This window comes from Prorops nasuta, unplaced genomic scaffold (assembly GCF_024137725.1).
Source record: "Prorops nasuta isolate Cenicafe-Biocafe unplaced genomic scaffold, Cenicafe_Pnas_1.2 PNAS00014, whole genome shotgun sequence".
Taxonomy (NCBI): Eukaryota; Metazoa; Arthropoda; class Insecta; order Hymenoptera; family Bethylidae; genus Prorops; species Prorops nasuta.
In genome coordinates, this window is record NW_027116811.1 from 5,797,663 (window position 1) to 5,824,613 (window position 26,951).

A 26,951-nucleotide genomic window follows, 5' to 3' on the forward strand; every position below is an offset into this window, starting at 1 on the left:
GTAGTATGAATTGTTTGATGGGGCTTCTATGAAAGGAGGAAGTATAGGTGTTAGGTGAGTGGTTAAAGAGGATGAGTAACCGTGAAAATTCGTGCAGGAAAAGAATTTGAAGGAATTGCTAACATGATTGACATATCTCGTGTATATCCATTGTGTTGTGGTTAAATTTAGGTCGAATTACGTGATTATGTCCACTTGTGATTCTCCTGTGATCGTTCGAGCTCCATGTACTTTGTCCATTGTTAGCTTAACAAGAAAATTGTCGCAATGGCAAAGATTATCATGTATCTAATGGTCATATAGCTATACTTTCAAAACTCTTTCCAGTTCAGCGGACACGCCAGTCTCTCATACATACCTGCTACGAGCTTTATACGCTTTAAACTCTTATAATCAAGCTCTTCTAATTCTTAGGTGTCTCCTTCTATTTCGTATCATTCTTACTTTAAAATTTTAAATGGAAACCAAAATTCAATATACCAGCCTTGATTTCTTAAAATTATAATTAGATTACCATTACAGATTTTTACATTAATTTATTAAATAGTTAAAATTTGTACACATAAACTTCTATAATTTACAACATTTCACCTGTTATATGGATCAACTAACACAAGTTCATTTTATAATGTAATATGAAGGCTACCAAACAGAAAAATCCGGGAAATAAATTGAAATAATAGTGAAGTGTTATGAAGCCTTGTAAACAAATAGAGCCATTGAGTACACAGCTTGTGGTAAGTATATACATATATTCTCCTCGATTGTATCATCAAACAGAAGCATTATGCTGTGATAAAGAAGACAGAACGTTTTATATCTGCTTTAAATCTTTACTTTCATTTCCATGTTTTGTCAAATGTATCATTCTGCTTCTATCCAGTCTCTTCTTGCACAGCGAATCCATCAAATCAATTCCTTTGTATCGCTATTACAATTATACAAGGTAAACACATTAATAATTACAATAAATATATCTTCGTTAAACAATTAATTTATCTAAACAAAATTGTTAAATAAAACTTTATAAAATATTTGCAATAAATTAATTCCAATACTTAAAATTAATAATAAAGAACATTAGAATGTAAGAAAGATGTGTATAATTATCTGGAAAATTTCTAATTACAATTTTTTTTAGGAGAAAGTGAAGAGGGACGTTAAACAGATTTGAGTAAATAAAAGAAATATTAAAAAGGGAGAGGAAAATGGCATCGGAGGGGACATCCAGTGATGCGCAAATGAGTTGGATACCGGAAGTGCCGACAGTCCAAGAGGTGCACAAGTCTATGCAGAACTTTGGGACTTCCGATTATGGAGTTTTTGCAGTGATGTTGATTGCCTGTGGTGTCGTTGGTATTTATTATGGTTTCGTGAAGAAAACCAGTGGCGAGGATGAGTACCTCGTAGGAGGAAGAAACATGAAGACATTTCCGGTCAGCATGAGTCTCATCGCCAGCTTCATTTCCGGTATCTCCTTGCTCGGCACTCCTACAGAAATCTACGTACACGGTACCAGTTATCTGTTTATCGGATTTGGAACGTTTATTGTTGGATTCGTCATGTCAAGCATTTATCTTCCTGTATTTCACGATCTGAAACTCACCAGCACTTACGAGTATCTCGAGTTGAGATTCGATAAGAGGATCAGGCTTCTTGGCTCCATACTCTTCTCCATCGCAATTGTGAGCTTCTATTTTTATACTTTACACCGTGTCTAATCACCTAAACTCAATTTAATATATTTATTTATATTATACATTGGAATATCGCACCTAAAGATCTGCGTTACAGATGACTTGGTTGCCAATTGTAATTTACGTGCCGGCCTTGGCTTTCAATCAAGGCAAGTTACAATAATTTATATATATGTACACAGAAACATGATTTCAAAACACTCTTTCGGTTATCGATATAAATGTAAATATTGTTTATTTCGTTATCATTTACCAATATTTAATCATTTTTTTTCTATAGTAACTGGAGTTAACGTTCACATTGTCACTCCGTTTGTGTGTATCGTTTGCATTTTTTACACATGTGTGGTATGTAGGAAATAATTATTAGTAGAAATAATAAATCTCTTGGAAAATATTTTTCATGAGCTGCAAGATTTCTGGTTTTATTAAAAATATCAATTATTTTTTGTTAATTTTATAAAAATGTAAAAATTATTATTTAGTACAAAGAAACTGTTTATATTTCTGTAACGTTGTTTACAGGGTGGATTAAAAGCAGTCGTTTGGACGGATTTCATTCAGACCTTTATTATGCTTGGATCAATGTTGTTAATTATAATAAAAGGTACAAACGATATTGGTGGTCTATCTGTCGTATTAAGGAAAAATTTGGAGTCTGGTCGACTGGAACTTCCCACGTACGTTTATATTATTATTATTGATTGTTATTGTTAAGTATCCAACTGTTGACTAAAAATTTCTTTAATGGACGAATCTTTGTTTACCCAGTTATAATGTATTATTACAGACACAAGGTAAATTTAAAGCTTCTTTTCACAATATTCATTCATTTAGGACAGATTGGAGTCCATTGGAAAGGCACACAATATGGTCATTGGTAGTTGGTGGATTTTTCCATTATCTGCAAATCTCTGCAATCAATCAAAACATGATCCAACGATATCTCTCTTTGCCTACTTTGAAATCAGCTAGAACGTAATTAGAAAACGTTTACTTCTTTAATAATTACATTAGTAAATTTAGCAATATGAAAGTGATATTAATGCGAACAGGTAATATTTACCAATAATTGCAATAAATAATTGGGAAATCACGATAAATGTAATATTTTATAATTTTAGAGCATTATGGATATTCATAATTGGAATTTTGATATTAATGTGTGTTTGTGGGTATGCAGGACTTCTTATTTATGCTTGGTTCCACGATTGTGATCCATTGACAACAAAGGTATGTTAATAATTTAATGATTGTTCTGTGTTTAACTCTTGCCTGATATATATCTCCTATAACTACTTGCCTTGACATTCTACTCAGTAGGAAAATTATTAATTTATTTTTATTAGTTAGCTGCAGCCAAAGATCAATTATTGCCATTATTAGTCATGCAAATATTGGGAGAATTCCCTGGTCTACCAGGATTATTTGTTGCTGGAGTATTTAGTGCTGCTTTAAGGTGTTTTATCAGAAAATCAGTTATAAAGTTATCTTATTATTAATTTCTATAAAATATATTTTTTTTAGCTCCTTGTCAACTGGACTAAACTCAATGGCAGCAGTGGTTTTTGAGGACTTTATAAAGCCTTTTAGAAAGAATCCTCTCAGCTCAAGAATGGCAGATTTCATAATGAAACTCACTGTTGTGATTTTGGGAGTAACCTGTGTTGCTCTTGTATTTGTAGTTGAAAAAGCAGGATCTCATGTTTTGCAACTTTCCATAAGCTTATCAGCTATAACCAGTGGACCCACCTTAGGTATCTTCAGCATGGGTATTTTGCTGCCATGGGTAAATGCAAGGGTAATGCTGAAAATTTATTTTAAAAATCATGTCTCTCATTCTTTTATTATAAAATAAAAAATATTACGTTTTATAGGGTGCCTTACTTGGTGGACTTTCTGGTTTGAGTTTCATGAGCTGGATAACACTCTCTGCACAGGCTGCAATAGCCAATGGCAGAATAAAGTAATTAGTAGAATGTAGTATAATTATACACCAATGTTATTTACTTGTGTGAATCTTACATAATAATTTATTTTCAGATTTGAAGAGAAACCAGTCACAACAGAAGGATGTACATATTCATTCCCACAAATAGAAAACTTGGAATTATTTTTACCATCAGATACAATTTTCAATGAAGAAAATAAATTTAATGATGAGTTAAATAATTACATATTTTTCACCAAGCCATGGGCTATTTATCGCTTAAGTTATTTATGGTATACAGTGGTAGGTGCATTGGTAACAATGAGTGTAGGACTTGCAATAAGTCTATTTTCATCTCAAAATATTAAACAATTGGACCCGGCGTTACTAGCTCCATTTATTAGAAAATACCTCAGACCACCAATCAAGAATATTCGAACAATACAAGTAATTTTTTAAATTATTTTCTTATTTAATCGTTTTTAAAAGAATCTTTCTTATATTATTGGTAATATATTTTTTTATAATATAATAAACTAATATTTTTTAGATTGAGAAAATTGGAGTGAAATTGAATGCAAACTCTGATGACGAAGATCACAAATTAGAGACTACAGCTTTAACGAGATTGGAAGAGAAGGATCATAGCCTTTAATAAATTAAAATCGAAAGTGTAACCCTTAAACAATGATAGTACTTTTGGACTATAATTTATTAAAAAAATATTTATTACTAGAATTGTAAATAATAATAAAATGTATTTTTAATTCAATTTGTTATTTATTAAGTATAACTTACATCCTATTACAATAAAATCTTAAAACATTCATCATTTATTATAACAATTCTCGTATCACATAAAGAGTTTCCCGTTTTAATGGTGAACCTCTAGTATTTTCTGTAAAATACGGTTTATAAAAACATCCAAATCAAAGGTGTTTTGCTGAAAGTGTGATCAAGATGTATAATTATTTTGACCTTCAAGAGTTATTCAAGCTTGCATGAAAATCAGTTTAAATTTTTAAAGCACTGTGATAATGCACTATTAATTAAATATGCGTGTGTACCTAAATAGTTATATACACACCATTTCTCAACCATAATCCCAAACTACGATTTGAAACACAAATATCTATCATACGCAGGTAGATTATTCAGTAATACATAAATATCATATTTTAAATAGTTCTAGAGATATATTATAAAAATATATAGATTTTTCATTTAAAAGGTGTAAGGATACCTTCATGTGATTTTTAGAATGACGTCCCAAAGGTCAAACTAATAGTATCATCCGGCCCTCTTTGAGCTAAATTATTTTTATTTGAAACATTTTCTTATAAAACCTATTTTATAGAAAATCTTAACAATATCATTTACAATGTAGTATTCTTGATCTTTATAATACTATTACGTTTATTAAATTTTAAACGTTTTAGAGATAAATTTGAACTATTTTTAGGGTTTTCAAATGAATAAGCTCTAAGAAAAAATTGGGTAGAATGTGATTTAGTTAAAATTGACACGAGTGGAATGACATTTCAAAATGATTTTTTTTATGAATTTGTATTAATTTTACTAACATTGCTTCATGAATATTCTCGGTAAACAACGTTAGCAAAATATAACTACACCTACCATATTAAATCAATGATCAAATAACATATTATGAATACTTTAAAGTAAATCATTTTTTAAAAATATTCTGTGAAGGGTTGATTAAAAACTGCGTTTCGAAAAGTCACTCCTCATATGGCGAAAAAAATTAATTCTATTTATGTCTATTACCAAAATATCTAAGAATATTTTAATGTATTCCAATCAGTGCTTATCTCATATTTATGAGATTAGGAGCTGCAAGAAAATTATGAAATATATGAAATATTAAACAAGATATGTAAATCAGAAGGTATTACAATTATTGTAGAAAAATATACATAAAAACTCACGTAAAGAATTCTTTATAAACATGAATAGAAAAATTAATTAAATAAAATGTACTTTAATTCAATACACAAAAAGTGTATTTACACAGTATATCGAATTATAAAAACTTTCATGAAAAGTTTATTTTCTATAAAACAAATTTTGTATTTAACAAAATAAAGCAAAAGAATAAGCATAATGAATATTTTATTATAATAAAATGAAATCTAATTAAATTATCGACTGTCATTAAAATTCATAATGAATATATAAATAATCATCATAAATGCTTGTCGTCAAACAGAGCCAGTTTAAACAGGTAGATCCAGAATTGTCTGGAAAGTTATAAGTTTAACCAAAACAGATCAAGAAAGATTTATCACTAATGGCATTGGTACAGAAATATCGAAGATGTTAGAACATAAGATTCGTCGTGAAGATTTTGCCCATTTGTAGCTTATTCTATGATTGCTGACAGGATAAAGGTTGCTGCGTTGGTAGGGGTGGAGGCAGTGGTGCGTTTTCTTCATGGATCATCACTAGCTTGCCATATTTCATCATCCGTCTAGCTTGCCTGTGCTGTAAGTACAGAATAAATGCCTTTCTTTTGGCATCTCTTTCCCACACCCTCAAACCTTATCTTATCCTATAAAGCTTGTAATGTCATTTTAAATGTTTACATTCTTCCATTTAATTTGCTAAGTTAAAGAGAAACATAACTGATAACAGTTCACGTTTTGCTTTAAAAATACTATTTTAGACTTCTTCTTTTTAAGCTTTATATTCAATAATTCTAATTTAGATTAAATATCACATCATATACATGAAATCTCATGTCACATATATATATAAATTAGTATAAAAAATTCATTTTACATTTAGGTACAGGTTTTTCCAAAACTACTATGCTCTTTAAATTAGATTTAATAATACACTAACCAATTGGAGTATTGTACAATTATAGCATGTTGGAAAACCAATACAGATCGAGTAAAAAGATAAAACTTTTAAATTACTCGTTGTATCTTCTATTTTTCGAAGCGAATACAGTTTTGTTGCTTGTAGAGTATTTGTTAATTTTCTAAAGGGTGCATTTTTTAAAGATTTTTCGTGAACAGCGGCATTTCCCCTTCATCTATTAACAACAAATCATTAACAATGTAAAAAATTTATCCTTTCTTCTCTGAACAGCTTGTTCATATCACTTAGTAACTGAAAGTGGCATTATTTGTTTTTAATATTCTCTAATGGTATTTAACGAAACCTTCTTCCAAGAGCCTACTTAAGCTGTTAAACTTAAATAAATCTAATAATCTGATGCTAGATTAAATGCTTATTCATGCTTCTATATTATTTTTTATCTTACACAACCGTTTAGTGCCATTTTCCTAAAGAACAAAAAGAGGAATGCATACCTGAGAAGCAGCACCAGTCCAGCTGCCATTGCTGCTGCTACTGTCACTCCCACTTGACGTAATTCCATCCTCGAGTATAAGTTTTGTGCCAAAACCTTCTAACTCCAAATCCAAATAAAGCTGACCTAGTTGATCATTCACTAAAAGAGGCTGATTGATATTTTTTAAGGCATCTACATCACCTTCCAGTACTTCCTTCAAAGTTTTTGGATGTATTTGATATTCATAAATTAATTCTGGCGTTAATTGTACATCCTCTAGCCAGGGTGGTTCTTTTCTACGCTTCTGTTGTTGTTGAATCTATGAATAGAGAACAAAATCTTTGCCATTATTTGCACAAAAAAAGAAATGAAATTGTTTAAAAAGATTTCTAACATTTGGAGTAGTTTGCTGTTGATCAGGATTACAACTACACTCGCTACTTTTGTTCAATGCACTGCTATAAAAACTCGAAGAACTGGAATCATAACTATCACTGGTAAACTCTGTTTGTCTGCTGTTCTTTTTATTAACAGGCGTTGACACATCTGCCACAGTTGAACAGACCCCATCGTTGCTGATGCAAGATGAAAATCGTTCTCCAGGTGATAATACCTGAATTACAATAATGTAAGGTTATTAATTAATTTCTTTAATTAATATATTTGAACGTAATTATCTTTGGATACCTTCTTGGAAGATTCTGACATGGCCATGATGCTTCCAGGCTCAGCTTTGATGCTAGTAGCCTGACTAGCTGGCCCTTCTTTGTCATTGGATTTGCTCTCCATAGGTTGCAAAGATTCTGTGCCAGTATTAGCAACACAAGATGTGTGATTTGGTATAAGGAATGGTCTGTACATCATTGCATCTTGAGTTGGTCCATTAAACATTGGAGGATAAATAACTCCTGCCATTCCTGTTGCCATGTAAGGAACTGTAACAAACACTGAACTTCTTTTATAAATCCACCATTACACAACTATGGTACTTCTCAGTGTACATATATAAAAAAATCGAAATGATTCTCTTACTGATAAAATTACCCTAACTACAATTTGTCCTTACAATTCACTTTTCTTCGGTGGTTGTAGGCAAATAAATAATTATGAATAAGTAAAAAAAATTATTTAGCGAATATAAGAGACTTACTGTATGGATTCTGCTGTGAACATTGTGCTGTAGACGGTGGGCCCAGATTTTCCTGAGGCGTCTTTGTTGTTGCAGGTGGATCCCTATTCTGCTGCACGGGGACGTAGTAAATTGGTATCATTTGCGGTATTATGGGAATTCTTGGCACCGCTTGGGAATTAACACTACAAGAAATTTTTATAATTCAATAATTAAAGGCATTTAGAGCCAGCTTTCTATATTTAACGTGTCTAATCTTTTTATTAAATTTTATTTTAAAATTGTGTGCATAAAATTAAATATTTAATTAACATTGACATCTGGATTCTATTAAATTTAAGGAGCAATATTAATTATAAAAGTATCAATAAAAAGGGCTTCTTATCTAATTATATAAAAACAAACAGGCTTACGATTGCGGTGGAACACGTGGTTGCGGCGATGGTACATTAACAGATAACTGAGACCAAAGATTAAAATTTCCACTAGGCTGAACAAATCCTGAGCCTTGATCCACATTCATCTTAGTTACGTTTGTTTCAGGATTTGTCGTAAACGGACCTGCCTTGCACGTTTTTGATATTTCATCTTGTTTGGAAATCTGTATTACATTTAAATAAATACATTACTGTCAGACTATAAGCATTTGTATATTAATCTAAAACTAATAATTGGATAAATATGTATGATTCAATTGTATGCTCTATACTAATAAATTTAATCCTAGGCCTTCGTATTATTTTTATTGAGTCTGATTCAATGAATGTTCTCCACATAAGTACTCCCACTATTTTTCTAGCTTCCAGCTTTCTTTCTCTCATTCATTACACACGTTTATATATATGTTCTTATTTAGTATAAAAATTAAACAATTAGTTTACATAAAATGCCAATTCTCCAAGCATATAGAACATATTTAGGACTAGCGAAAATGAGAGACTATAAAATAGAAAGGGCACTTATTGGAAAACATTTGCTGTACCCAACAGCAATTAAATATTTGAGTAAAAAGAAAAGTAGCCTCAACCTTGAAGGTATCACCTTCCCAGCTATGACTACCACTGCGTTTAACTCCATGATTTTGATTGGGTTGGTGGGAGTTTTGAATGTTGCTTGATTTTTCTTGTACATTCTTGATTCGAGAATCCTTGAGCTTGTCAATATTCTTGATGCTAGACCTGAACTCCCTGTGTTTCTGCATCATGAGCTTTTCCATATTCTCGTTATGTCTGTTGAGCAGGGACTCGGTCAACGTCGGTGGTTTGAAGCTTTCCGTGGCAGCCGTCGCGTTGCTAGTCGCATTGGAAGTCTCACCCCTGCTGGCCGAGCTCGTTTGATTGTTAGAGCCACTGCTCAGGTTCCCTGCACTGTCACATCCGCTTGTACCACTTCCGTTTATCGGTGACATACATTTCCTTGCTGAAAATGAACATAAAATTAGAAGTAGATAAGGAACACAATGGTCAGGCGGAAGTAGAGAGTAAACGTTATGTCCGACCATCTAAATGAATATAAAATAAAATCGTTATATTTAGGTCCAAAGTAGAAACAGGATGTTAATTATAGAATACAAGTAGAAACTACCGTTTACCTCCAGACACAGGGCTTATTTTGCCACCCTCTTCGTTGCTCGAGTTGACATTTTCCTCATCACTGACGTACATTGTGGTGACAGGTGGCTCGCTTTTGAAAAATCTCTCAATGTTCTCGTTATAGTTAAGCTGGTTATAACTCGGCGGTGTCTCTGTCGATGATTTGCTGTCGTAGTACTCATGGTGGGGCGAAATTTCACCAAGCATCACGCTGTCACGTTCCTGCAACAAGGGATTGCGTGATCCCTTCACAAGTATATTGTAGCGACTTAGAAAGAGTTGCTACTTCTCTATTAATGCTTTTCTAACTTTTGCGTTCTCTTTTCTGTTTCTCTTTTCTTTCCTCTATTTTCCCCTTTACGTGCTTTTTCCACTTGCAACTTAAATTTCGGCCTTGCCAACTTGACTATCTGGCTCTTTCTACTTTGCTTTTACATTCACCGATTTGATCCACTTTGCTCGCTGTCTGCTCAGAAACGCAAGCGTAAAATTAGGCATTTCTACTTTTCCTTTCCCCCATTTTGCCTTTTACTCTTCGCATTCTTTTTCGGAAGTTAATTTACTCGCGTTAATAGAACATCTTGCTTTTTTTTTAGTTAATTCTCCCAGTTTAGTTAGTCTAGTTTAGGGATAAAATATTAAGCGTAAAAAGCTCAGCTCTACTAATAAGCTCCCAATAATTAAAAAAAAAATACGCGAAATTAGACAAAATTTCTATTATTTTTCTTTGAAACAATTTTTATTCTGAATTTCTTTTCTACAATTTATTCTTAAAATCTTTCAAGTAGTAGAGATCAATACTTTATACATCCAAGTCAAACTCTTTCTATTCTTTTCATTGTAATCTTATAATAAACAGGGTAATTTACGTATGAGTTATACATAATTCCCATGTGATTATTTATTTTAAACTATTTTAATACGATGGCAACAATTTCATACTAATCCATAATTGCAAATATTAGAGAAGTTTTCTTATAAATATGATGACTTTTTTCTTTTTTTTATGAATTAAAATGGACAAAATTGCATAAAAGATATATTCAGTAGAAGAAAGCTTATGTTTTATGGAAGAACTTGAGCTTTAGTAGAGAAATTTCAATAGTAAAATGACCTTGGGCATCAGAATCTTTGATCCTATGGAAAACCATTATTTGAATGATTAGACTGTAATATCATTGGCGACAATTGAAATCGATATAACCCTTCATATAATTACCTGTAAATATTTATACGAATATTCTCCAATAATAAGGATAAGCCTAATTATGTAAATGTATAAATTGATAAAAGTAAAGGGGACGAAATATGAGATTTATGCTATTTGGCATGTGATTGATGCTGAAGGGTTTAGGTTGAGAAAGTAATTTAAAGCACGGATAGTATTAAGTGATAATACCAAATAGTTCAGGTCTGTATAAATAATGATGTACCATTGGTTTTAAAAGGGGAAAGTTAAAAAATTGATTTAATTTACAGCTACTCTCAACAGTGATACAAAACAACTCAAGGTTGTATCAATAACGGTGTAACATTGGTTCTAAAAGGGGAAAGTTATGAAATTGATTTAACTCTTACAGCCACTCTCAACAGTGATACAAAATAGCTCAGAGCTGTATCAATAACGGTATATCATTGGTTCTAAAAGGGGAAAGTTAAGATATTAATTTAACTTACAGCCCCTCTCAACAGTGATACAAAACAGCTCAGAGCTGTATCAATAACGGTGAACCAATAACTCTAAAGGGAATAGATTGAGAAATTAATGTAAAACGTGACCAGTTTCAGCAGTGATTCATGACATTTCAGGGCCGTACCAATAATGGTTTACTATTGGTGCTAAAGTGGGCCAAAAATCTTTGGTCACAGCAAATATTATTAAATATTTGAAATTACAATTAAAAAAAAAAGTAAGGAGACTTACCAAAGTGGCTAAAAGCATTCGAAATTCACAATATCCGTCATCATTCCTAAAATAATTCACTTATAGCCCTCTGCTCTGGCTCTATGTGCAAAATAGCTAGATATACAGCTATATCATACGTTACTGTCATTTCCGGTCGGTTACCGGAAGTCAGGAAAAATTGAAGAGATTTAAACCGTTACACGCCTGGCTGTAAAAATTCTCTCAATTTCTTCAATAATTTTTGCTTTCTTCTGTTCTTTTTATTGTACTTTTTCGATAATTTTACTCGATTATTTACTCACCTTGCATTTTGTAAACACAGAAAGTAATTCATTGGGCCTCTAATGTATAATAATTAGCTAAATACGCAGTCCAGTTATGGACGATTCACCCAGAAACCAGAAGCTCTCTTTTTCATTTAAATAATTTCTTTCTCCATATAAAATTTTGTTGCAATTTTGCAATGAGAATTATAATATTAATTAGTAATAACATATTAGATTAGTATTTTCTATTATTTTCCGGAACTAAAAAGTTATCATTTATTTAAATTTTCAATTTTTGAAAAATGACAATTTCCGGTTACTGGATCAACACAAACTGTTATTAAAAAATGTTTAAAAATTAATTTCTACAAAAAAATTGTTCAAAGAAAATAAAAAAATAAAATTGGTAAATAAATTTCTATTTTTTCTGTTTTTTTTCTTCATGACCAATTTTTAGCTTGCTATGTTTTAATGTTCAGTTTAACAAAATCGTCTACATTTTAAACATAAACTCTTTGACTATAAAATTAAATGAAAATACTGTATATTTGGTCAAAGCCATCCAGGAATAGTTTTACAAGGCCTTCTATACAAATGTACACTGGATTACATAATTTAAAGTTTACATAACAGCAAATGAAGGGAGTGAGGTAAAAAAGCGTTCCAAAAAAGAGTCTGATAATACTTAGTACTGTGTGGAAGGTTGGAAGTTCAATGAATGAAATAAACAATATAAATTCATATAATAATAATTAAAAAAAAATCAATAATAATATGGAATCAAATTATATAATTTAAAATTTTTCATTGCTATTATTAATTATGAAGGAAAAAACAAGAATTACAAGTACCTAAAGTTTAGAGCTAGGCTTGTGGTTAGAGCCCTGGATAATATTAAATAAAAATACCAAGGAGGAATAAATAATTATTCTTTCCAAGTGGTGGTCAAGAAGTGCAAAGTACTAGATATACTATGTACACATTAACACACGATATAAATACTTTTAAAACATGTTTGTGAAGGCGAAAAAGTAAGTTGGTCCTGGCAGAGACTTGGCACTAACTACATATCATATGTGTGTGTGCATATAGATGGCAATAGTGTGTATAAAAGAGATAAAAGGTTGATAGGTGATACTAAAACGTAGCTTAATAGTCACCGAAAAGCTCCTGTCGTCGTTGATTGGCTGGTCCTTGCCAAGCCCAGGTGCTTTCACCTCCTGTAAGAGGCCCTCTACGAAGGATGCCAAATCCTTGCGACGTTGAGACACTTGGTGCTCACTGACTTCGGTTGTCCTTGGAAAACTCTAAGCAGACCAACGATAGAAAAAAGACATGTTGGGGCATAAATGTCAAGGTACACGAGGCTACAACCTCCTTGGATTTCTCTAATTGATGGACCCAAGAGTGATTAATATTATCAAGGACGCTGTGAGTCTTCAGGAAATTTAGAAATTGATAAAATTAATATTAAAGTGGATGGAAAATTTTCTGGTGCTGTAATTGGTTTGATCAAGGACTTTCGTATAGGTCTCTAGGAAAATCAGAAAGGAGTAAAATTAAGAAAATGTGCTGAATTATTGTTATGAATGGGTCCAGGATGAGTACATACCTCGTCAAGCAAAGTTTTGATCTCATCCTGAATAATTTTAGCCTCTTTGATTATTTCTTCGCTTATGTGCTCAACACATTCAGTCTGACAATCAACATCCTGTGGAATGCGAAAGACGTCTGGATTTTTTGGACCCTTTAGCACCCTATGTTGGCCCAGAACAAACTCTAATTTGTTTGTCCAAGGATTAATAAAGGATGACCACTCAGTGTCTATCATAACATAGCTTCCATTCTGAGCTGCAAACCTGTATGGCCTCGATCTGAACGAGGAACCCTCGTGCCTCAGTATCTGTTAAATAAAATTTTGTTAAAAATCTTGTTATTTTTTTATGGTAAACTAATTAATTACATGAAGTTATTTTAAGAATTAATTTTAAAGGTAGGGTGTAACAATAAAATGTGATTGTTGCATTATGGGAAGAATTTTTGTTGTTATAGGTCACAGTGTTATCCTTACAGTCTCATATATATCCTTGATGAAGGGTAAATCCTCTGGATGATAAAAGTCGAACAGGGAACGACCAATCATGTCCTGAGGGAGATAGCCGAAATACTGGACTACATCTGGGTCGACATGGGAAAATTGACAGGTTGCTGTATGACGAGTTGAAAAAATTGATGACGTTATAGTCTCTTCAGATGCTGCATAGGATAATAAAAAAGTATATTGTTATTCCTCTTTTTCACACCAATTTGTTACAGGTATCAAAACTGCATTTAAAATTACATTGTAAATATTTAATTTTTGCTCTTTCATGCCATAAGCCAACAAATGCTCACGACAATCGCAACACAATCATGCATTCAGGATGAATCAATATAAATGATGGTTTTTAATGACGACTCATCAAACTGTGCAAGTTTGGACTAAACAAATAGTCTCTGTAAATAAAATAGAAAGGTAAACACAAAAGAACATCATTGAAAAAGAAAGATATATAATATAATAATAGTATACAAAGGTCCAAAAAGAGTGTATACATCTAAATATCTTAAAAATGGTAAGATTTCATAAAAAATGAATAAGATATTTTATAGTACTTTCAAAAAGCTTCCTTGTGATTACAATTGTATGATGATCTTGAAAACGGATTTGAAGATCATAATGAAAGTGACACACACACATAAAACTTCCTTTTAAAAGGAAACCCTTTTTTTTATTATATATTTTAATTTAAGCTTATTTCAAGAACTATACAAAAAGCTTTACGAATTTTATTCTAGTTATTATGTAATATTTAGGAGAGCTGTTCTTCTTTTCTAGGTAGTTACAGCTAATATAGTCATTACCATAGGTATACAGATATTCTAATTTGAAATTTTTCATTGGTGTATGCTTGGCTACATTGATGTGCTGATCTTTATACATACACTCTCAAATTAACTCACCTATTTATAATTTTAGTTCCAAAATTCTCGTATAAATATTTGAATTTAATGATATATATTTATAAAGAATTTTAAAATATTCCTGGAACAGGCTATATTGAAAATGAAATTAAAATAACGAGTTTCTATTTTAAAAAAATATTGTAATTATCTTCTGATTTCCAGTGTATTTTTAGGTCTTAAAGGTTTCATCACAAGGTAGTTTTTTACTGCGTTTAAAAGTTTCTTATTTAGATTTTATTAGATCCTATTATTTTCAAGGCATCTAGGTGTAATCAAACTTTTGGGACACCCTGTATTTACGTAAATATATATATATATATATATATATATATATATGTATTATAATAGATATTACTGAAATAAAGGATAACGATACGATACTTTTGCATAAAACGAGAAAAGAATTTACCTTTCAGTCTCTCACGTTTCCATGGAAACCACCGACTATTAACGAAGGAGCTTGACCAGCGAAATCATTCTATTTTATTGTCCTTTTCGTTTTAATTTTATTTCATTATTATCTTTCTCTGTTTTACAAAGAGAAAAGAAGAAAGCTCGCTTGCTTCTGTGTGTGACTCCTTTTTCTTTTTGTAAAAGCAAAAGTAAGAGTGTCTTTTGTTTTTCCAATTTCTTACAAAAGAAAAATGAGAAACACTTGAAAATAAGTTCTTGCAATGATGTAACAATTAGCAAATCTTATCGCATATTTGATAAATAATAAAAATTCAAAATTGCTTCTCTCTCTTTTTCTTTTGAATTTGTTTGGTAATTCATGGTCCTTAGCAAAAATAGGATTTAGTAACGTTAAATTATATTAATGAAAATGATTAAAAATGATCTTTTTTATCAATATCGTTAATCAATAATAAGTATAAAGACACTAGTTGGAGCTTAGGACCAAGAAGGATCTATCGAGCTTTTCGCTAGTCAATTTTGGCACAGGCTTCTTCTAGGGTTTGTTACCTTTGTATGCAGAGTGGACAGGTTGAGCAACCACCACGAGGAACATTGCCTTTGACTGTTGGCCTGTTGCTGCTTTATCGCGAAAGTCCCTAAAGCTCAAGGTCAAATGAAATGGAAGGTACAAATTGGATCTGTAGTTTATTTGTTTGTGGCTCAAAATTTGCAAGTTTCTCCTGGTATTCTTTCGCAGACCACAAAACAAGCTGGCTCTTCGCCCATTCATACCTGAAAGTAAAATACCTTTTAATCATTTATATTAATTATTGCAATACAAAATTCTCACACTTATAATATTAAAATCATGCAAGTATTTTTTACAAACTATTTTTATGATACAATTTCTGCAAATGATAATCTATAATTAACTAAAGATATTATTAACCAGTTCTGGACTTTATCACTTTCAAATTTAATTATTCAATTACATAGCATAAATAATGGAATGCACGACAAATTGAAAATGGTACCTTTGGTCCTATCCTCCTGGGGTAGAGCAATTTCACTGGTGATCTGATCAGCTAGAGTAGATTTGTCTTTGGGATGTACATAGTCGAGGAAGGACCTCCCAATCCAAACATCCTTTGGATATCCTAAAGCTTTACTAATCGAAGGTGTTGTATACAGCACAAGACCATCATGCATCGATATCACCAAGCAAAATCCTTCCTATTATCATACAAAACAAATTTTGTCCACTTTCAACTTCCGTCCAGCCTAAAACCTACCCTCTCCTATGTTCAAACCTCAACCCACCCTCCCTTATTTCAAAATTTTATTCTGACTATCGACTTTTATCATTCAATTTTTCCATCTCTTTTATTTGTATTCAAATTTTGTCAAATTTATTTAATATCTCAAAATTTCTCATATTCCCTTTTAATCTGCCTTATTCTTTTTGTAGCTTTATTCCCATTGACCAATATTTTCCACTATTTTTTATTTATTGATTCGTCTTTGACGGTTTTTTCAAATAAACATTTAATTAATGAATAATAATCGGTTCAAGAACTTTCCGATTGCTAATTACAAGTACCTTCCCAATTTAGACTATCTACATTTCAAATTTTTCAAAATTCTATCAAAGATAATCTGAAAATATATAGGTAATTAATTAAACAAGTGTAACATAATTATAATTTTCAAAATATGCTGTGATAAAAAGAGAAAAAATATTAACAGAAAAACAATAGAACTACTTATGATATAGATTAAAGGAAAATAAATCAGGAAAATGTTAAGGGGGGGGGGGGGGGGGGAATCCATTTAAAACCTTCCAAAAATCGAATTTTGTTATTAATCGATAGATTTATATTTAAAAAACATTTCCTTAAAGTTGAAAAATAAAATTTGAAAATCTAAACAATTTTAAAGATTTTAAAAACTGCACTGTGTCTTTCTGCTCGAACTTGGAGCTGTACGCGGTACCATACGCATCAGGTAAAATCGAAAGCACTCTGGTAAATGATTGTGCAGACCTTTTTTTTATAATTTCCTTCTTTAAATTTCTGTTAGGCTGTAAAATTAAAAAGAGCAAGTGTTCTCATAACTTTTTAACATCTCGATATAGCTGTAGACACTATCAATCTGTTTTTGAATTTCGAACAGTAAGCCTTTCCTACTTTAATATATCTTCATATCTTAAAGGTGAAAGATAATCAATTTATTGGCAATCAAGGTCATGTTAAAGAAAAGCACCAGTTAATAAAAATAAAAAAGTTAATATCTGGAAAGAGAAAGTGCTATACAATATACATGTACACAAAGTTTCACTACTATGAAATAATTCTTTTTTAATTAAAAAATGAAATAAGAATATTTGTTGTGTAAATGGACTTCCCCCTTTAATGGAAATGCATGGTTAAAAATTAATAAATATATCAAAATGGTCCTAATAATCTATATCCAATAATTTGTATTAAAGACTTTCACCAATTTTTAAAAAACAACTAATTAATTCTGGATAAATTATTGATCAAACGAGGAACAATTACCATAAAAGCGTGATGTATATATTGGTCAATATCATGGAGCAAAAGTACTGGGCAATTATGTGTCAAGTATTGATAAACTATGGAAGAAATGTTAGCTGCTCCATTAACTACTGAAGTTAATATTGTTAGATTTTTTACACTTCTTTCTTAAACTTCGTCTGTTATTGTAGCCCTACAGGATACTAACGTTAGCTTGAGAACTTGATTCATCGATGAAACTTGTCTGAGAAGCCAAGGTTGCTTCGTGATCTTCAATGATTTCATCATTGTGTTCGCTAGGATTGGTTGCATCCACAAATTCCACAGTAGTCGCTTCTTCTAATAAAAATCAATAAGAAATTCTGATTATATTATCATGTCTTCATCATTAAAACTTATAAAAACAAACCAATCTCATTTTTAAGTTATTTTCAAGTATTTATTTTTGGAAACAATAAGCAGAGTAAATTATCATTTTACTATTTTTAGTAATTTTCTGAATTATTCCAATGTGAATTAATTTAATCAATAATTAAAAATTACAATGATTTGAAAGAAACTCTAAATCCAAGTAGTTTAGTGTATGATAAGTCAAACTACTGTATAGGCAACACGTATATTGACTTGCACTACTTGAAAAATGCTAACTCACATTTTAAAAGTGAATTGAAAAGTTCATTCAAGCTTTTTATCGCAAATATTCAAAAAGTTTACGTTTTTCATCAATCATTGTAACATAATAATTATTAGAAAGAAATAATTTATAAATATAAAATATGTCAGAAATTTAGTTTTATAAGTTTTTATATTATAGTTGAACAGTGATTCACAGTATGCTTTTAGAAATAGCCTCAGGCATTTAATGAGCCAAAATTAACCTTTTTTCTTTTCGAGAATGGGTCTTGCTGGAGCTACGGCGTAGGATGGGATTATTGGTCGAGGAGCTTTTAAACCAATTTCTGTTTCCTTGTTTTTCACTAAAACATTTTTCGATTTTTTCTTCTTGTGTTCCTTGTCCTTCCTCTTACTGATTGGTCGTGGTAATGCTTCATTACTGTAATTGAAAATAATAAAAATAATTAATAAATAATAATAATTTATTTAAAAAAATGTTTTTATCATTATACAGTATTCACTTTTTATTCAATTATTCTTTTCTTCTATCTCGTAGTTACAATTTTCTCAAAGGGAAAATTCAAGTTTCCCTTTACGACTGTTTCTATCAGGAGAAGCAAAATGCAACGATAATCGAGCAAGGAAATCAGTTCACGTTGTAGAGTTCGTGGCAGTGACACGTGATTCGACTAAGTAGCCACGCGAGCTCAGAAAATCAGCGCGTATATTTCTCTCCCGTATTTTTTACACTTGCTCTTCCATGCCTCAGCTCATAATTAAAGAGTGCAAGAGTTTTCGGCAGAAAAATAAGTCAAAAGCAAAAATTGCATAATTTTTACATTGTCACTTCAAATTTTTTATTATACTGAACAAAAACACTTAAATTTAAAAAATTTCCTATCTGGACTGTCATACAAAAGAAGAAATTAAATTTTCGCTCGGCTTAACGGGAATCCGTATACCGACATTACAGGGCGAAAACTGCTTCGCATGCAGCGTCGTCATTTGTTGGCGGATTGTAAAGTTATTAAAGGTTTTTGGAAATGCCAGAAGATTATCTACTGAAGTACGTTGGGCAAATTAATAAAAAATGAAAAAAAATTGTTATTTAAATAAATATATTAACATTATTGAGAAACAACAATTAAATCTCAAAATCCCCCAACGTACTTCACTAGATAATGTTCTTGCTTTTCCAAAAAGTCGACAAAAATGCAAATCCGTCAAGAAATGACGATGCTGCATGCGAACTAAATAATGGAAGAATTTCGTGTTGGCGACTTCTCGAACACGAAATTCTTCCATTATTTAGTTCGCATGCAGCATCGTCATTTCTTGACGGATTTGCATTTTTGTCGATTTTTTGGAAAAGTAAGAACATTATCTAGTGAAGTACGTTGGGGGATTTTGCGATTTAATTGTTGTTTCTTAATAATGTTAATATATTTATTTAAACAAATTTTTTTTTTAATTTTTTATTAATTTGCCCAACGTACTTCAGTAGATAATCTTCTGGCATTTCCAAAAACCTTTAATAACTTTACAATCCGCCAACAAATGACGACGCTGCATGCGAAGCAGTTTTCGCCCTGTAATGTCGGTATACGGATTCCCGTTAAGGGGATCGTTAAGAAAACCAAATATAAATAATTGATAAATAAAAAGAGTGAATGTGCAAAAATTAAAGTTTTTATAGTTTTAACGTCACTATTGAATATTTTTGCTATATATATGCCAAAACAAAGATGTAAAATTAGATTTTTCATCGGCTTAAGGCAGTTCTGGAGAAAGCTGTAAAGGTCAATGATTGATGACTATTCGTAGAGTGAAATTTGCTTAAACTTTCACTTTCTTATGCAAGTCGTTTATCCACTAATGTCTCTCGATATTTTTGCTTACTCCACTCTGCTCTTATTTCAGTTACCAAATAGCAATTTTTTGCACAGTGGATCCTGCATAAGAGAAATTTCTCGCTAATGGTTACACAAAGACGCCTAATCTACGTAACAGCTGGGAGAAATCTCAGATAAATTTACATTATTCAATACTATTTATTTTCTCTCCGATACACTTATATAAACTGCAACAGTTATGCGACGTTTATTACATAAACACTTTTATTATACTTTGATCCCTTTCGTTTTTGTTTTCGCACAATATGCCATATAACTAATCGCAGTAATCCACTGAATTCTATTCAAAGTTATATTTGTCTAGGGCCCATGGCTTAAAATGCCCCAAAGCATGTACTTAAAAAAATGTTTATATTTATTTGCATAACCATTGAGGATATCAAAATTTTGCATAAGAGTTTTCTCATTGCAAATAGTGGAGGCTTCAAAATATTCTTAATAAAAAATTTTATATCTCTTACAACTACGGAGATCCAGGTCTTTATTATTTATTATCAGGGTTATTTTGAGCGAAGAGTTATTTATATAGATAACTTGATTTATTTATTTTTAAAATTAAAAATTATTTTAAATAATTTCTAGTTCCATGATTTAATAATTGCGTATGGAATCTGATTTTAAAAAAATATGAAAACGAGAAAAGTTACCGACCGAGTAAGCTTTGGTATCCTCTTAAGAATTGCACTGATGGTAAAACAGAACATTTTCGAAAAATCAACAATTTCCCAACTTTGTTGGATTTAATAGAGCGAATATTCTGTGATTGTATTTTTTAATTATTAGTTTCCTAGAAAATTCGAGAGATTCCGGAAAAACTTGTAGTCTTGCGGTAGTTTCATGGCACGTGTATCGCCACGTGCGTTTGATATTTCTGTCGTAACGTTCTATGTGCATACATGTACGCATATAACATTCATGTTTTTTTAACTGAATCGTAACGATAATTCCATCTACGTGTCCTGATTCAGCTATTTGTTAATGCTCTGAAAAAAACAAATTTGCAAACGTTCTCCAACTTGACTATTTTTTTACAGTTTTATCGAAATTACTTAATTCTGTTAACAAAAAACTAAATAATTATACTGTAAAGCTGGTTAAAAATAAATGAATAACTCGTTTCTGCAAAGAAAACTTTCAGTTTATTTTATTATAAATTAAATGTAAAAATAGAGATTATTAAAAAATGTAATTACCTGGAGCCAAAAGTGGAAGGATGACCACCACAATATCCACTACTTTCGGATCGATTGCTGTTTCTCGAAGCGGAACTGCCACTACTGAAACATACGAAGAAAATTGTTACTATTTATTTATAAATTTATTAATTATTCAATAAATAAAAGAAATAACTTTTTATTAATAATTCTTGAAATTCAATAACTGCATCAAGTAAAGAACCAATTTATAATAAAAAATCAATTGTTTTTAATGTCATATATCCAAACAAAAAATTTTCAAAAAATATCAAAACACGTAAACTAATCATTTCAGCATTGTAATAACACTTTTTTCTTAGTGATTCTGCGTATTATTTATACATCTTAGGAAACAAAGATTATATTACTAATCACTAGTCTGCAACGCTATAATTTCAATAAAACTGGATAATTTTATTGATACAAATTTTGTATCTTTTTATTTTAGCAAAAAAAAACGTTAACCCTGATAAATTTATGAAAATATTTTTTTTTATTCCACGCATTGTTTATAACATATTATACTAAACCAACAAGTTTAAATTTTTTTCAATTGGAACGTTGCAAACCAATACATTGGTAGTCAGGTGACGATGTGTAACTGTATACATAAACAAAAAATGTCTGTCAAAAGTGACAAAATTGACCGATAGTCACCGCTAATATTATGCATATATTATACATCACTAACATTCATAACTTAATGCTGTGTAGGTGTGCAAATAGCGAATATCTATACAAAAAAAAAAAAAAATATGTCAGGAGAAAAAAAAATATATCACGTCTATGATTAAAGAAACGTGCAATAATATCGTACGAGAATGTTAATATTGCAAAATGATCTTTTGCAGAAGAATTAATATAAAGTCGGTCAGTGGAAAATACACGTGACTCGTGGATACCGGTGTGCATGTGCAATAAAGCGTGTCGAAATACGAGAACTGGCAAGAACGGCCTCGGCCTAATGGCCGAATAACCGATAGAAAAGGGCACTAATCGACTCACTGACACCAAATCCTGATTCATTTGCCTCGACCAATACAATATCTCGAATATATATCTACCCCTCACATTCACTTTATCATAAATAATTTTTTTTTTCATGCATCAAAAAGACTATTAAAATTTTGATCCATCGTAATTATAAATTTTTAAATTAATTATTTCGGTATAAACATTTTATTATTAATTATTATTATTATTATTTTATATAGGAATAATTTTTATCAGTCGTAATTATTGAAAAAAGCGAAGAATTGTTAAAGTGATGGGGGTAAGGGTCTGTGACAGAGTCACGGATTGGTGAACGTGCCGGAAAATTCTTATGCAACCATTTTTCCGAGAGCAACAAATGCAGGTAGTGCGAGCAACTAGGTGGAAACGTTGATAGAAATGCGGACAGTGAAAGGCTCTCAGGGGAGCCTGTCGACGTAAGGACCAATCTGTATAGTCACGTTTACCAAACATGTGATACCCGATCTTGCCTTCGTTTACATCCATTTCTTTTTCTATTTTTTCTTCCACCTCCCCACTATTTTGAAAACACCAACGGTACAATGATATTTTTAATCAACTTTGAGTTAAAACCAATAAATAGAGTTATCGAATCAATTAAGTTTTAGTTATAAACAAATTGTTATTTTATGAATTTTTTAGCATTAAGAATCAATTAATTGAAAATTTTAATGAAATTGATATCTCGATGGAATCCAAGCTAATGATTAACTTCATTAAATTAAAGAAAGTGATTTTCTGTAATTAAAGTCACGTTCGCTTTGTGATAAATTTAGCTTTTTAATGCCACGTAATTTGTTTACATAAGGGGCACCCTAGGTGGAAAATGTGACGGGCAAAGGCGTAGCATTTTTATATAGGGTGAACAATTTATAGCGTCAATTGTATAATTAAATCATTAAAAATGTATCTTATAAAACATTGTTTTGGGTAAGCGTTGTACAGTTTGAAGAGGAAAATAAAATCACGTTTAGCTTATTTACTATTTGACTTGGTCCTCTGAGAACTTCATTTGCATCAACATAGATGGTGCTTCTGTAGGTCATATGAAGGTCAAATTTGTTTTTTCAATTGGTGACTCCTGTTTATTATTACAGATTTTTGTAACTGACTTCCATGGCATTTTAACCACTATAATAAATTATTATTTACAGTAGGCGTTAACGAAATATTTTGACTTAAAATTTAATATAGGTATAAGTGTGATTTTAGTGGTATTTTGTATCCTTACACTATCACATTTGTTTATCTACCTGTAATTTCTAATTCAAATATTTCGTAAATGCCTTGAATAAATTGTATATCTATTAACATTATACATAATGTAAAATAAATCGTGGTTAATAATTTAATTATAAACTCTCTCCTTATAAAACTACAAGTAAAAAATCCTAATAAATTTATTTTCCATTAAATACTGTTTTTAAATTATTTAATTTTATACTCAAGCCTATAACATTTCTTCAACGTTAAAACTAAGAAAGGAAACACGAGAAGGTAGAAAATCGAGCAGTTTTTCCTCTTTCTTTCTCTAACCACTGAAGCAATACGTTATAATCTCAGATGAAAAGTTAAATAATTTAAAACGAGTATATAGTGAAAGAAAAAATTATTAGACTTTTTTATTTGCAATTTTATGAAGAATCTAAGGATTAAATTATTAACTGTGATATAATTTAAAACAAGTGTATGGTGAGACCCATTCTTGAAGTCACAAAGTCAGAACAAATAAATTTATTAACCTTTGTGATTTTAAGAGATATTAATTTTTTGATGTGTAAAACAACTTTGAATGCAAATAAAAAAGAACTTAAAAAAGTCCTAAAATAAAAAATTAACAACTCTTGTAATCAATAAGATAACTTTATTCACGTGTGGGCTTTTATGTACTCTGGGACTTGCCAAGTGTCTCACCCTGTATATTGTGCTTTAGAAAACTCTTGAAACATTCTTGAAGTCAATTAGAGAAATCTGCAATTAAAAGTGAGGAATAAAAATTGAACTATCAAATTTTGATGTAATTTTAAACCCATAGAACTGTAAAATTTTTATCTGAATTTGAAATATTTTTTTCAAGAGTTGCATATTGACATTATATATATGTATGGTTCACCTGGTATATGTATTTATTTAATATGCTATATTGTTATTATAAATGTACTAATTCTATCCACAGCTATAATTTTATTTGTTAAAAACAATATTCTAGGTGCTTTTTAAAAGAAATAATTTATAACTTAATAATATATTTAAGGCATTTCCTATTATTTTATTTACCTAACTGTATCATTAATAAAAAAAAACAGTAAAAGTATGGGAGGCCCCTGCGTGTTTCTCCCTCCCGTTCTCCCACGCTCATTCTCGCTGACCCCTTCCTTTCTCCCATTCACGCTCGATTTTCCTACGCTTTTTTCAATCGTAAAGAAACCATGTCAATGGCAGCCGATGCAATAAATTTGCTCAAGTTTTCCCTCTCAGATTATAATTCTATGAAAAAAATATTTGTAATTGGGTTAATATTAATAATCTCTTTCTACTTGATTAATATTTCATTAAAGCTGAAGACTACTTTAGTATTGTAAAATGTCTTGAGAATAGTCCGGTCAAATTAAGGAAATACCTATAAAAATATTATAAAAATTTTCTTTATCTATAAAAGAAATTCTTGGAGAACCGAATCCAAAAAAATTTAATTTTTAGATAATTTATTGTGGCTACCGAGGTGGCTACTATCTCAAAAAAATGTGAATTGATAAAATTGCTAATATCTGGACTAATATCAATTACACAGAACAATATTAATTTTTAATTATGTAGGAAAAAATGTAAACTACAATATTTATTTAAAAGATTTATTTGTAACTTTTTTAAAAACAAAAATTATTAAAGAATAATAAGTATAGGAGTAATATTTTTATTCTCCAATTGTCATTGCTCACCCCTGTTAAATGGAATAAAAAATATCAAGTAACCTAATAATCACCCATTATTATGATGTTTTTATTTAGCATTACAGACAATTTTAGAAGTTTCAATTTATAGAATAGGAGATTTCGAGTTGTGCAACCCAATTATGGTGAATTTTTATTTACGCAGGAGGAGCGGTTATAATAATATTTTTACTCCTCACGTTTAGTTAAACAAGTTATAAACCTATGTTTAATTTGAGATTGAATAGCGGTAGATACTGTTTGAGAATGGAATTTTATTTTCAGACATAATTGCATTGTCCATCGTAACACCATCCCGTAACGATTCAGCAAATGCGCCTCCCCCCTCTCTGCAGTTTATTCTATACATGCAATGAGCGTGTACTTCATGGAATAGAATTCTATTATCTTCCATTCGTAATAGATTCCCAATATTGGCCTGTAATCATCTTCTTTTAAGTGAATAAATCTAATATATTTTTAACCCCCTTATCAACTATTATTATAACAATCCTATTTTAATTGGTATAAAGTAGCTATGTAAAGAAAGACTGATAATAAAAACATGAAAAAATGTAACATTTCACTTTTATTAAACAAAATAAGTGAAAGAAGAATGATTTATAAAAAAAACGAAGAGAAAACAAATGAAAACATACATATATTAAAAAAATACATCATACATTGAAATAGAAGAAATTTGTGTGAATTGCACCACCAAATAGCCGATTCAGCTAGAATGGCACACAATAACCACACTTTTTAGGCTATTAAAATTAAATTAAAATTGATAGGAAGCTCATCAATGAATACAGTGGAAAATATAAAGTGATTTTGCTATAAAAACAAACAAACAATACAGACTACCAATTACGAGAAAAAGGGAGATGATTTACCTTCGCTGGGATTGGCTATTGCTGCAAGTATTGGAATACCCAGAATCAGAGACCTTAGCATTTTCTGTGGAGGCTTCCTCCATTTTCATCAATGTCAAATAACCAAAAAACACAAGAATCCTGTCAAATTCCAATAACTCACGATACACAGACAACAATTTATAAATCACTTATCATTTCGCTTCAAAATAAATAACTGACACGAACACTTTCCTGCAGCCACAATCAAGATGGCGAGCTTCTTGGATTCTTACTCGGAATCGAATAGAGGGATTGTCTCGTTTCACCATTATAAGTCAATCCTGCAGTTCGTGGGATTGTAAAAAGTAAAACATTTAAGAAAAAAAGTATTTACAAAAGTGGCAATATTTTGTTTACGATTTTTACGACCACAAAACCACTTTTCAAATTAGAGGATTTTGGAACTCGATTGATAGTCAAGGTCGAGAAAGGATTACCACATTCTTTAAGCTAACTTCCAATGTTTTTCCACGATACGCTCTGTTGACAATATCTGTGACGACTGAAGTCTGAAGATGGCAATTATCCACGCGGAACCAACCAGCAGCAGCTATCACGCAGCAAAACACGTGAGTTTGGCCCCCA

The 26,951-nt window shown here is 30.8% G+C and overlaps 2 protein-coding genes across 8 annotated transcripts; one reads left to right on the top strand and one right to left on the bottom strand.

The window, feature by feature from the left end:
* The first annotated feature begins 52 nt into the window (after nt 1–52).
* On the top strand, nt 53–4,399 carry LOC136778501 (sodium-coupled monocarboxylate transporter 1-like). 5 transcript variants are annotated; one of them, XM_066735404.1, is made up of 13 exons: nt 53–737; nt 884–946; nt 1,142–1,685; nt 1,795–1,846; nt 1,978–2,045; nt 2,223–2,377; nt 2,535–2,675; nt 2,822–2,930; nt 3,047–3,156; nt 3,225–3,498; nt 3,575–3,663; nt 3,741–4,074; nt 4,178–4,399. In XM_066735404.1, exons 3-13 carry the CDS (start codon nt 1,209–1,211, stop codon nt 4,280–4,282), a joined length of 1,914 nt encoding a protein of 637 aa, XP_066591501.1. In that variant the 5' UTR covers nt 53–737; nt 884–946; nt 1,142–1,208; the 3' UTR covers nt 4,283–4,399. The 5 variants fall into 5 exon arrangements, with proteins under 5 accessions (XP_066591501.1, XP_066591502.1, XP_066591500.1 ...); XM_066735405.1 differs by lacking the exon at nt 884–946 and having other exon boundaries at nt 53–414; nt 523–737; XM_066735403.1 differs by lacking the exon at nt 884–946.
* Nucleotides 4,400–4,416: 17 nt separating this feature from the next.
* per (period) lies at nt 4,417–26,864 on the bottom strand. Of its 3 annotated transcripts, none has more exons than XM_066735397.1 (17): nt 26,346–26,864; nt 21,503–21,586; nt 18,660–18,835; nt 17,990–18,120; nt 16,279–16,477; nt 15,812–16,036; nt 13,914–14,098; nt 13,455–13,745; nt 13,003–13,149; nt 9,670–9,916; nt 9,106–9,497; nt 8,492–8,679; nt 8,100–8,263; nt 7,637–7,884; nt 7,344–7,562; nt 6,969–7,268; nt 4,417–6,132 (listed from the first exon to the last, which is right to left on the bottom strand). In XM_066735397.1, exons 1-17 carry the CDS (start codon nt 26,432–26,434, stop codon nt 6,016–6,018), a joined length of 3,402 nt encoding a protein of 1,133 aa, XP_066591494.1. In that variant the 5' UTR covers nt 26,435–26,864; the 3' UTR covers nt 4,417–6,015. The 3 variants fall into 3 exon arrangements, with proteins under 3 accessions (XP_066591494.1, XP_066591493.1, XP_066591495.1); XM_066735396.1 differs by having other exon boundaries at nt 7,637–7,896; XM_066735398.1 differs by having other exon boundaries at nt 6,129–6,688; nt 7,637–7,896.
* Nucleotides 26,865–26,951: the final 87 nt, after the last annotated feature.

Bases quoted from the DNA above. Each gene is read 5' to 3' on its own strand.
- per (XM_066735396.1), bottom strand. From the start codon at position 26,434: ATGAAAATGGAGGAAGCCTCCACAGAAAATGCTAAGGTCTCTGATTCT. The intron at 21,587-26,345 runs GTAAATCATCTC...CGTATGTTTCAG, and splicing joins AATAGCCAATCCCAGCGAAG to TAGTGGCAGTTCCGCTTCGA. The intron at 18,121-18,659 runs GTTAATTTTGGC...GATTTTTATTAG, and splicing joins CATTCTCGAAAAGAAAAAAG to AAGAAGCGACTACTGTGGAA.
- LOC136778501 (XM_066735404.1), top strand. From the start codon at position 1,209: ATGGCATCGGAGGGGACATCCAGTGATGCGCAAATGAGTTGGATACCG. The intron at 3,157-3,224 runs GTGTTTTATCAG...TATTTTTTTTAG, and splicing joins GTATTTAGTGCTGCTTTAAG to CTCCTTGTCAACTGGACTAA. The intron at 3,499-3,574 runs GTAATGCTGAAA...TACGTTTTATAG, and splicing joins TGCCATGGGTAAATGCAAGG to GGTGCCTTACTTGGTGGACT.